This window comes from Haematobia irritans, chromosome 4, assembly GCF_050003625.1.
Source record: "Haematobia irritans isolate KBUSLIRL chromosome 4, ASM5000362v1, whole genome shotgun sequence".
NCBI classification, from domain to species: domain Eukaryota; kingdom Metazoa; phylum Arthropoda; class Insecta; order Diptera; family Muscidae; genus Haematobia; species Haematobia irritans.
In genome coordinates, this window is record NC_134400.1 from 32,351,720 (window position 1) to 32,364,478 (window position 12,759).

At 35.3% G+C, this 12,759-nt stretch overlaps 1 protein-coding gene across 1 annotated transcript in view; it reads left to right on the plus strand.

Moving 5' to 3' along the window:
- Positions 1 to 1,792: 1,792 nt before the first annotated feature.
- The window catches only part of Cpr76Bc (Cuticular protein 76Bc), a 76,895-nt gene continuing 65,928 nt past the window's right edge, over positions 1,793 to 12,759 (plus strand). Inside the window, exon 1 of the mRNA XM_075307810.1 lies at positions 1,793 to 2,058. Coding sequence (XP_075163925.1) covers positions 2,047 to 2,058 — 12 coding nt within the window. The 5' untranslated portion in view covers positions 1,793 to 2,046. The remainder of the gene's footprint in view (positions 2,059 to 12,759) is intronic.

Sequence of the window (12,759 nt, forward strand, 5' to 3'; positions counted from 1 at the left end):
ATATCTAAATCTGAACCGATTTCAATCAAATTTGGCACACATGACTATATTACTACTTGTACTCCTAGTGCAAAATTTCAACCAAATTGGGCCAAAACTCTGGCTTCTGGGGCCATATAAGTCCATATCGGGCGAAAAATATATATGGAAGCTATATCTAAATCTGAACCGATTTCAATCACATTTGGCATACATGACTATACTACCAATTGTACTCCTTGTGCAAAGTTTCAAGCTAATCGGGATAAAACTCTGGCTTCTGGGTCCATATAAGTGCATATCGGGCGAAAGATATATATGGGAGCTATATCTAAATCTGAATTTCAACCAAATTGGGCCAAAACTCTGGCTTTTAGGACCATATTAGTCCATATCGGGCGAAAAATATATATGGGAGCTATATCTAAATCTGATCCGATTTCAATCAAATTTTGCACACTTGACTATACTACTAATTGTACTCCTAGTGCAAAATTTCAACCAAATTCTGCCAAAAATCTGGCTTCTGGGGCCATATAAGTCCATATCGGGCGAAAGATATATATGGGAGCTTTATCTAAATCTGCCCGATTTCAATCAAATTTGGCACACTTGACTATACGACTAAGTGTTATGTTTGTACAAAATTTCAAGCAAATCGGTATAAAACTCTGGCTGCTGGGTCCATATTAGTGCATATCGGGCGAAAGATATATATGGGAGCTATATCTAAATCTGAACCGATTTCTTCCAAAATCAATAGGGTTCTATTCTGACCGAAATTAGGAACATGTGCCAAATTTGAAGGCGATTGGACTTAAATTGCGACCTAGACGTTGGTCACAAAAATGTGTTCACAGACGGACGGACGGAGGGACGGACAGACGGATATGGTTATATCGACTCAGGGATCCACCCTGAGCATTATTGCCAAAGACACCATGTGTCTATCTCGTCTCCTTCTGGGTGTTACAAACATAAGCACTAACTTATAATACCCTGTTCCACAGTGTGGTGCAGGGTATAAAAATCAAAAATTTCCAGAGGGACCACATCACGCACAGAAGGATTACAGTCTTTAGTCTTTAGCAGAACTTGGTGCGCATCTATGGTGGATAAGAATATCAGTCGCTTCTGAAAAGACTAAGAAAATACCCAACAACAGTTCCGATTGGCCGAAATATAGCAACAAAATTTAATTTTATACAAAATCTTATTAAAAGAATATCCAAAGTATTAAAAGTGCCCAAAAAGAACACTGAGTTTGTTTGGGTGATTATATTTCTACAGGTATTCCAAGTCAAAAGTAGAAATCATGTTCTCGGTTTTGCACGCTATTGTATATACTAGTTTTCCATTGAACGTAAACGAGATTGGAACCTCTTCTATTTCCATTTAAAATTAAGGATTCTTCGAATCTAAGCTCATTTCATACAATGATAATACTCGAAAATTTTCATTTATACAACGAAGTCTTCATAGTTTAAATGAAAAATGTTGATGGCAAAATTTTAATGTTCTGCATACTTGATGGCAATTTGCTTTAATTGCGTGGGCACCATCATATAAAAAACATGCTTGCCCCCCAAATAATCGATGATAAAGATCATGTTGAAATTCGATGTAAACATAATGTTGCTGCAACAACTTCCAACGTCCACAGCATCAACTATGTCCACATTGATTCATTTACCTCATACAGCGGCGAAAAGATTCCACCTCCTTCAGGTTTTTTTTTTGTTTTGATCTCATTCATAGCTAATCATATAAATACGTTGCAATGCAAGCATTGCAACTTTAATAGTGAATTTGTCCTTGACATTGACATATCGTGCGCGTGAATGTCCATTTGCCGCGTCTGTGCATCACTGTAAAGTGACCGAAGCGCGTCTTCTTTTCGTATGCGTTTTTACGCATAGTCGTATTCGCACTCGTATTCGCAGTTTAATTGTAACGCCTCAGTGAATTTTATTTGGACGCAATCGAAATCGAATTTTTTAACTAACCTACCGATCGAGTTTTTCGTGAAATCTTGAGAAATTGTTGTGTTTGCAACAACCAAACAAAATGGCCATTGATGTAAGTTTTCTAGCGTAAGTTGCAGCAGCAGCTGCCACAAATGTTGCTTGGAGAAGTTTGACAAGCGTTTTTTCTATTCGCACTCCATATTGACGATTGTATAATCGCCTCATAGTATGGTGATGGTGGTGATGGTGTTGCTCGGTTTCATAAAAGTGAAATGAAAGCGAAAGTCCATATTACTTTGCATTGTTATGTATTCGAATATGTGTGTATGTGTGTGTGCACTGGTGTAAATGTGTGAGACCAAGTGAATCGACTTTCACTTAAGTGAAAGTCTTTTTGGCAAAATTGTTGTTTACTATTGAATTTTTGAACCAATTGAATGTTGAATGCTGATACCAAAGGATAATGACATTAACAACTAAAGGACATTCAACTGAATGGTTATTACTCGCACGCTCTCCATTCCTCTAGCGACCTCTTTCAAGAGAATTATCAAATTGTTTGTGCCATATGTATATTTTCCCACACACAATAATGGCCGTCGGTATTTCTATTTGTAAGCTCAAGAATTTATGATTTCGACAATAAGGGTCTTGGAATATGCTTTTTTTCCAAATTTGTCTGCCACCCCGAAAATAAAGTTCATCGTTAAATGGATAGTAAAATGAGCTTATGTTTATTGCAATCAAATTAAAATGATGCTAAAATGAGTTTATCTTTATTGCAATCAATTTATGTTGTTTTAGTTTATTTGTAAAAATGTTTAAGAATTTTTTCCCCAGGCCTAATGATTTTTTTTGTTCCAATTATTGCAACGGCTGTTGAAACGGTGGACATTCGTTCTATGACGAGTTCCTATTACATTCATCGCTTCTCCGCCAATTTTTCACCACTTCCGGACCCAAAAAGATCATTTTCACTTCTTTTTTGGCGACGCTTTTTTGCAGCATTGTTAAGATATTAATTTATGAAAGAATAGTTTTAATACCAATTACTATTTTTTAATTAAGATGACTAAACCAGACTAAACAACATAATAAAGGAGCTTTAGTTATTCAATTAAACCATAAGTTCAATCACAGCTCTGTTTCATAAATATCAGACTTCAAACATTGCCATCGGCAACTGATACCACAACCCAAGTAATTCGATTGTGCATGAAAGTCTTTAGCGGAAGTTTGTGCGGTTGTATATACTTGTTTAATTTTTATAAAAATGTAAAATCGTAAATAGGTTTTCAAATTCTGGGGGGGCTAAATTTTTTCTGGGGGGGTATAAGCCCCCTCCCCAGAGGCCTTCCTACGCTTATGAATTTGGCACGCATAGCTACAATGCTAATTCTACTCCCTGTGCAAAATTTCAACTAAATCGGAGTTAAAAATTGGCCTCTGTGGTCATATGAGTGTAAATCGGGCGAAAGCTTTATATGGGAGATATATCCAAATCTGAACCGATTTCAAGCAAATTTGGCACGCATAGTTACAACGCTAATTCTACTCCCTATGCAAAATTTCAACTAAATCGGAGCAAAAAATTAGCCTCTGTGGTCATATGAGTGTAAATCGGGCGAAAGCTATATATGGGAGCTATATCTAAATCTGAACCGATTTCAACCAAATTAGGCACGCATAGCAACAATGCTAATTCTACTCCCTGTGCAAAATTTCAACCAAATTGGGGTAAAACTCTGGCGTCTGGGGCCATATAAGTCCATATCGGGCGAAATATATATATGGTAGCTATATCTAAATCTGAAGCGATTTGTTCCAAAATCAATAGGGATCTATTCTGAGCCAAAACACATACTTGTGCCAAATTTGAAGTCGATTGGACTAAAACTGCGACCTAGACTTTGATTACAAAAATGTGTTCACGGACAGACGGACAGACGTACATGGCTATATCGACTCAGGAGCCCACCCTGAGCATTTTTGCCAAAGACACCATGTGTCTATCTCGTCTCCTTCTGGGTTTTGCAAACATATGCACTAACTTATAATACCCTGTTCCACAGTGTGGAGCAGGGTATAAAAAGGCGGATTAATTACGTATATAATTAAGTTTCACAAAATTTTTTATAGAAATAAATTTTTGACAAAAGTTTCTATAGAAATAAAATTTTGACAAAATTTTCTATAGAAATAAAATTTCGACAAAATTTTCTATAGAAATAAAACTTTGACAAAATTTTCTATAGAAATAAAATTTCGACAAAATTTTCTATAGAAATAAAATTTTGACAAAATTTTCTATAGAAATAAAATATCGACAAAATTTTCTATAGAAATAAAATTTAAACAAAATTTTCTACAGAAAGAAAATTTGACAAAATTTTCTATAGAAATTAAATTTTGACAAAATTTTTCTATAGAAATAAAGTTTTGACAAAATGTTTCTATAGAAATAAAGTTTTGACAAAATTTTCTATAGAAATAAAATTTTGACAAAATTTTCTATAGAAATAAAATGTTGACAAAAGTTTCTATAGAAATAAAATTTTGACAACATTTTCAATAGGATTAAAATTTTGACAACATTTTCTATAGAAATAAAATGTTGGCAAAATTTTCTATAGAAATAAAATTTGACAAAATTTTCTATAGGAATAAAATTTTAACAAAATTTTCTATAGAAATACAATTTTGACAAAACTTTCTCTAGAAATAAAGTTTTGACAAAATTTTCTAAAGAAATAAAATTTTGACAAAATTTTCTATAGAAATAAAATTTTGACAAAAGTTTCTATAGAAGTAAAATTTTGACAAAATTTTCTCTAGAAATAAAGTTTTGACAAAATTTTCTATAGAAATAAAATTTTGACAAAATTTTCTATAGAAATAAAATTTTGACAAAATTTTCTATAGAAATAAAATTTCGACAAAATTTTCTATAGAAATAAAATTTAAACAAAATTTTCTACAGAAAAAAAAATTGACAAAATTTTCTATAGAAATTAAATTTTGACAAAATTTTTCTATAGAAATAAAGTTTTGACAAAATGTTTCTATAGAAATAAAGTTTAGACAAAATTTTCTATAGAAATAAAATGTTGACAAAATTTTCTATAGAAATAAAATGTTGACAAAAGTTTCTATAGAAATAAAATTTTGACAACATTTTCAATAGGATTAAAATTTTGACAACATTTTCTATAGAAATAAAATGTTGGCAAAATTTTCTATAGAAATAAAATTTGACAAAATTTTCTATAGGAATAAAATTTTAACAAAATTTTCTATAGAAATAAAATTTTGACAAAACTTTCTCTAGAAATAAAGTTTTGACAAAATTTTCTAAAGAAATAAAATTTTGACAAAATTTTCTATAGAAATAAAATTTTGACAAAAGTTTCTATAGAAGTAAAATTTTGACAAAATTTTCTCTAGAAATAAAGTTTTGACAAAATTTTCTATAGAAATAAAATTTTGACAAAATTTTCTATAGAAATAAAATTTTGACAAAATTTTCTATAGAAATAAAATTTCGACAAAATTTTCTATAGAAATAAAATTTAAACAAAATTTTCTACAGAAAAAAAAATTGACAAAATTTTCTATAGAAATTAAATTTTGACAAAATTTTTCTATAGAAATAAAGTTTTGACAAAATGTTTCTATAGAAATAAAGTTTTGACAAAATTTTCTATAGAAATAAAATTTTGACAAAATTTTCTATAGAAATAAAATGTTGACAAAAGTTTCTATAGAAATAAAATTTTGACAACATTTTCAATAGGATTAAAATTTTGACAAATTTTTCAATAGAATTAAAATTTTGACAAAATATTCTATAGAAATAAAATTTTGACAAAATTTTCTCTAGAAATAAAGTTTTGATAAAATTTTCTATAGAAATAAAATTTTGACAAAATTTTCTATAGGAATAACATTTTGACAAAATTTTCTATAGAAATAAAATGTTGACAAAATTTTCTATAGAAATAAAATGTTGACAAAATTTTCTATAGAAATAAAATTTTGATAGATTAATTTTGGCTCGAGTGACAACCATGATTATGAATCGATATGGACCAATTTTTGTGTGATTGGGGATCGGCTATATACAACTATAGACCGATATGGACCAATTTTGGCATAATTATTAGCGGCCATATACTAACACATCGTTCCAAATTTCAACCGGATCGGATTAATTTTATTCCTCCAAGAGGCTCCGGAGATCAAATATTGGAAACGGTTTATATGGGGGTTATATATAATTATGGAACGATGTGGACCAATTTTTGCATGGTTATTAGAGACCATATACTAACACCACGTACCAAATTTCAATTTTTCTCCTCCAAGAGGCTCCGGAGGACAAATCTGGGGATCGGTTTATATGGGGGCTATATACAATTATGGACCGATATGGCTCACTTTTTGCATGGTTGTTAGAGACCATTTACTAATACCATGTACCAAATTTCAGCCGGATCGGATGAAATTTGCTTCTCTTAGAGGCTCCGAAAGCCAAATCTGGGGATCGGTTTATATGGGAGATATACGTTAAAGTGGACCGATATGGCCCATTTGCAATACCATCCGACCTACATCAATAACAACTACTTGTGCCAAGTTTCAAGTCGATAGCTTGTTTCGTTCGGAAGTTAGCGTGATTTCAACAGACGGGCATGCTTATAAAGGGTGATTCTTTTGAGGTTAGGATTTTCATGCATTAGTATTTGACAGATCACGTGGGATTTCAGACATGGTGTCAAAGAGAAAGATGCTCAGTATGCTTTGACATTTCATCATGAATAGACTTACGATCTGCCACAACGTCGAATTTTCAGTGAATGGGCCCTAGAAAAGTTGGCAGAAAATCCGCTTTTTTATCGACAAATTTTGTTCAGCGATGAGGCTCATTTCTGGTTGAATGGCTACGTAAATAAGCAAAATTGCCGCATTTGGAGTGAAGAGCAACCAGAAGCCGTTCAAGAACTGCCCATGCATCCCGAAAAATGCACTGTTTGGTGTGGTTTGTACGCTGGTGGAATCATTGGACCGTATTTTTTCAAAGATGCTGTTGGACGCAACGTTACGGTGAATGGCGATCGCTATCGTTCGATGCTAACAAACTTTTTGTTGCCAAAAATGGAAGAACTGAACTTGGTTGACATGTGGTTTCAACAAGATGGCGCTACATGCCACACAGCTCGCGATTCTATGGCCATTTTGAGGGAAAACTTCGGAGAACAATTCATCTCAAGAAATGGACCGGTAAGTTGGCCACCAAGATCATGCAATTTGACGCCTTTAGACTATTTTTTGTGGGGCTACGTCAAGTCTAAAGTCTACAGAAATAAGCCAGCAACTATTCCAGCTTTGGAAGACAACATTTCCGAAGAAATTCGGGCTATTCCGGCCGAAATGCTCGAAAAAGTTGCCCAAAATTGGACTTTCCGAATGGACCACCTAAGACGCAGCCGCGGTCAATATTTAAATGAAATTATCTTCAAAAAGTAAATGTCATGGACCAATCTAACGTTTCAAATAAAGAACCGATGAGATTTTGCAAATTTTATGCGTTTTTTTTTTTTTAAAGTTATCAAGCTCTTAACAAATCACCCTTTATATAGCCCCCATATAAACCGATCTCCCGATTTTACTTTTTGGGCATCTAGAATCCGTAGTTTTTATTCAATTTGCCTGAAATTGAAGATCTAGACGTATTCTAGTAAAATAAAAAGATAAGCCGAAAATGGAGATTATCGGTCCCTGTTTTGATATAGCCCCCATATAGACCGATCTTCCGATTTTACTTCTTGGGCTTCTAGAATCCGTAGTTTTTATCCAATTTGCCTGAAATTGGAAATCTAGAGGTATTCTAGGACCATAAAGAAGTGTGCCGAATATATTGTGTATCGGTACAGTTTTTGATATAGGCCCTTTATAAACCGGCCCTCCGATTTGGGGTCTAGATTCTAGAACTACAATTAGATGTGCTGAATACTGTACATCCATGTTTTGGTATAGCCCCCATTACACCGAAATCCCGATTTAACTCCTAGGGTTTCTATAAATTGTAGTTTTTATCCGATTTGTCACAAATTGAAAATATACTGGCATTTTAGACCCATAACAAAGTGTACATGAAGTTTTATCGGTCCATTTGTTAAGGCCTCCATATAGACCGATTTCACTTATTGAAACTGAATGCAAAATTTCCCGATATTACTTCTCGTAATCATATAAATAATTGGGATGAAAATCTACAGATTTTAGATTTCAAATCAAGGCGTTATTTCATCATTTTCTTGCACACTTACAAGAGATGTTTATGATTCCTCTAAAACTCAAACAAAAAATGGTTCTTATAAATTCAGAATCCAATCTAGACTTCATAGGTAAAATCTTTACATTTATCTGTGGGAAGCGTACTGGTTGAACTGATCTGCTTGGGAAAATATCTGTCATCAAACCCCTTGAAATTTTTAAACGAAATGGTGGTGGGTATTTAAGATTCGGCCCGGCCGAACTTACTACTGTATTTATATACTTGTTACAATACATTTTATTTCCAGACAGAACTATAGCTAAACCAATTTTGCTGGTAAAATTACTGTAGAATGCGAAATAAAAAGTTAAAAGAACCCTTAAACCTATGCACCAGTCAGAAGTTTTTGTTCAAATTTCGTTTCCTAAGCAAGTGATTTTGCTCAATAAAAAGTGAGAAATATATAAAAAGAACATTAAAGTTTTAGATTCTGTTATTTATTTGTGAACATCTTCTAAATGTTCAGGTCTGTGACGGTGTAAAATGTGGCACAGAACACCTCTTAAGTGTGACACCTCACGAAAGCGTTACATGTCTGTACACTCAAAAAAAAAACACTTTACTTGGATCCAAAGATTTTGACCTTCCCTTAAGTTTTTGGTATTGATTCTGAGCCAAAGATGCGTGTTCTTTCCAATATTAACTAAAATTAAAATTAACTTTGTCATTCCGTTTGTAACACATGGAAATATTGCTCTAAGACCCCATAAAGTATATGTATTCTGGGTCGTGGTGAAATTTTGAGTCGATCTAATCATGTCCGTCCGTCCGTCTGTAGAAATCACGCTAACTTCCGAACGAAACAAACTATCGACTTCAAACTTGGCACAAGTAGTTGTTATTGATGTAGGTCGGATGGTATTGCAAATGGGCCATATCTGTCAACTTTTATGTATAGCCCCCATATAAACGGACCCCCAGATTTGGCTTGCGGAGCCTATAATAGTAGCATATTTCATCCGATCTGGCTGAAATTTGGTACATGGTGTTAGTATATGATCTCTAATAACCATGCAAAAATTGGTTCATATCGGTCCATAATTATATATAGCCCCCATATAAACCGATCCCCAGAATTGAACTCCGGAGCCTCTTAGAGGAGGAAAATTCCTCCGATCAGGTTGAAATTTAGTACGAGGTGTTAGCATATGGTCTCTAATAACCATGCAAAAATTGGTTCATATCGGTCCATAATTATATATAGCCCCCATATAAACCGATCCCCCGATTTGGTTTGCTGACCCTGTAAGAGAAGCAAATTTCATCCGATCCGGCTCAAATTTGGTACATGGTGTAAGTATATGGTCTCTAACAACCATGCAAAAATTGGTCCATATCGGTCCATAATTATATATAGCCCCCATCATAAGCGTAGGACGGCCTCTGGGGAGGGGGCTTAGACCCCCCAGAAAAAATTTAGCCCCCCCCAGAATTTGAAAAGCTATTTACGATTTTCCATTGTTTTTATAAAAATTATAAACAAGTATATACAACCGCACAAAGTTCCGCTAAAGACTTTCATGCACAATCGAATTACTCGGGTTGTTGTTGTAACAGTTTATTGTGATTTCATCCTTTTTTATGTTATACGCTTTGGTACTTCAGCTTGTGGCCAGATCGAGGAACTCTGCGACTAAGGTGGGGTGCGTCCAGAGTGACCTGGCGGTAAGTCGGGTTGGTTTAGCTGGGCAAGAGAAAAGATGACGCGTGTCGTGTGGCCCTTGGTTGCAAATTGGACATACGTCAGCTACGCTGCTATCAATCACTGATAAATAGGAATTGAGGCGGCTGCACTTGCCTGATCTTAACTGGGCTAAAACTACCCTAGTCTGCCGTGGGAGGTCTCTTTCCTCCGGTGCTATGGGCGGTGGACGGACTCCGAGAACAGGATTAACCTTGTAGCTTCTCACCGCTTCAGTTACAGTATCCTCATGAATCCTGTTCAAACCTGCCTGGTACGCTGCTTGATCTAGAGGTTCTCTTTTGTAGCGCTGGATCTCGCGCTCTAGATTATGTATATCAACCCTTACGTTCCTGGGTGGTGGTTGTGCATCCATGAGATGGTGGTTTGGATGATTACTGCGATAACAACCCAGGAGATACTGCTTTGACAACATGTAGTTGTGTCTTCGCACAGGGATGATCTTTGTCTCCACATAAAGGTGATCCAGGGGTGTGCTGCGGAGATACCCAGTCGCAGTTCTAAGGGCAGCGTTCTGACAGGTTTGTATGTTATTCCACTGCGTATCACTAGTCTGCGGTGTCCACACTGGCGCTGCATAGTTTATCACTGACCGGCCAATTGCCTTATAGGTAGCTAACATGGTTTCTTTGTCCGCACCCCAAGTACTGCCGACAAGTGACTTGAGGACCTTATTTCTACCACGGAGCTTATTACAAATTGCAGTGGCATGGGCAGACGACCTGAAAAGGCTGTCGAATGTGACCCCAAGAATCTTGGGGTAATTTGTGGTCGGAATTATTTCGCCATCGACACTAATATTCAACTGCCTGCGCACTTCTGCCGTCCATGTAGTGAATAGTGTGGCTGAGGATTTGGTGGGGGATATCCTCAAGTTTCTCGCAGTAAAATAACTAGTAAGATTAGCTAAGTAGACATTTAAAGGATCGCAGATGTCATCAACATTGGGCCCAGATTGTACAGTCATCCGCATATGATACAATCTCGACGCCGTCAGGTGGGCGTGGAATCGAGGACAGGTAGAGGTTAAACAGTGCCGGAGATATCACCCCACCCTGGGGAACTCCCTGTTTAACTCTACGGGGTTTTGACTTTTTGTCCCTGAATTCCACGTACGACTGGCGTCCACACATATAATTCAGCACCCAACGTTTCACTCTTGCCGGTAGGGACGTATTCTCGATGTCCTCAAATAATTTGGCATGGTTGACCGTAGCGAATGCTTTCGATAGGTCAAGCGCCACGAGGACCGTCCTATGACACGGCCTGGGCTGATTAAGTCCCTTATTGATATGTGTCGAAATGGCATGTAAGGCTGTTGTCGTACTGTGTACCTTACGGAATCCATGTTGATGGTGGGCAGCTGGAAAATTCTCCACAAGGCTAGGGAGGAGTAGTGCCTCAAGTGTCTTTGCTACTGGCGAGAGAAGGGATATCGGTCTGTACGATTTACCTTTACTCGAATCTTTGCCTGGTTTCAGTAGTGGAATCACCCTTCCCATCTTCCAGACATCGGGTATAATGAGTGATTCTAAGGACAAATGGAGGAGTCTGGTCAGGTACTCAACTCCCAGTATTCCCAGATGCTTCAACATTAGAATTGAAATTACGTCGGGGCCCAGCGCCTTGGATGGTTTCGCGCTGTTGATGACACTGGTAACTTCGGCTACAGTAAATTGTGGTGTGTCGTCGGCTCGGAGACCACGTATACGACGTGTGGCTCTCCTTTTCGCTCTATCACTCTCGGGATGCTCGTCAAACTGTCGGTTGAAGTATTTGGCGCATCTCTTCGGATCAGTCACAGTCACGTCGCCAAAGGTGACTGAAATCCCATCATCCCTTGTAGCGGGGTTCGAGAGGGCTCTAACTGTTGACTCGGGTTGTGGTAGCTGTTGCCGATGGCAATATATAGTTTTATATCTTAACATTATCTTCTAAATTGTGAGTTAGTTTCTTTATTATAAGTGAATGTTTGAAGTTTGGTATTTATGAAATAAAGCTGTGGTTGAATTTATGATTTAAGTTCCTAAATTTATGTTTAGTTTAATAACTAAAGCTCCTTTATTATTTTATTTAGTCTGGTTTAGTCAATTTAATTAAAAAATAATTGATATTAAAAATATTCTTTCATAAATGAATATCTTAATAATGAATATCTTAATAAAAGGCGTCGCCAAAAAAGAAGTGAAAATTTTCTTTTTGTGTCCGAAAGTGGTGCAAAATTGGCAGAGAAGCGATAAATTTAATATTAACTTGTCATAGGACATATGTCCACCGTTTCAACAGCCGTTGCAATGAATTTGCATCACTTCTTAAGGTGCGATATTTTTATGATATTTTCCCAAATAAATAATTTTTATATTTTTATGTTTTTATGATTTAATGCATTCTAACGCTTGTTTGAAACGTTTTCCATCGAATATTTTCAAAAATTATCGATTTTTCTATAATGGATTTGGCATTTTTGTGGCAAAATTTGAATGATTTGTACCATTTTATTTATTCTTACTCTTTTCTTAAACTATTTGAAAAAAAGTTTACAAAAAATTACCCATTAAAATATGAAAAAAAAATAAAGTAAAAAACTTCCTGTGTAGTTAAATAATTAACTTCTTTGTGAGGACATTTTTGGAAGTGCTTTTAAGGTTGTGTCTTTAGAACAACTCCCAATTTTTTGCTGGAAAAAGTGTGGAACTACTTTTAGTTGGTTTATTATAAATTAATTGTCTAGTTATTTTAATGTCTGATTATTTATTCATTTTTATGAAATAAAA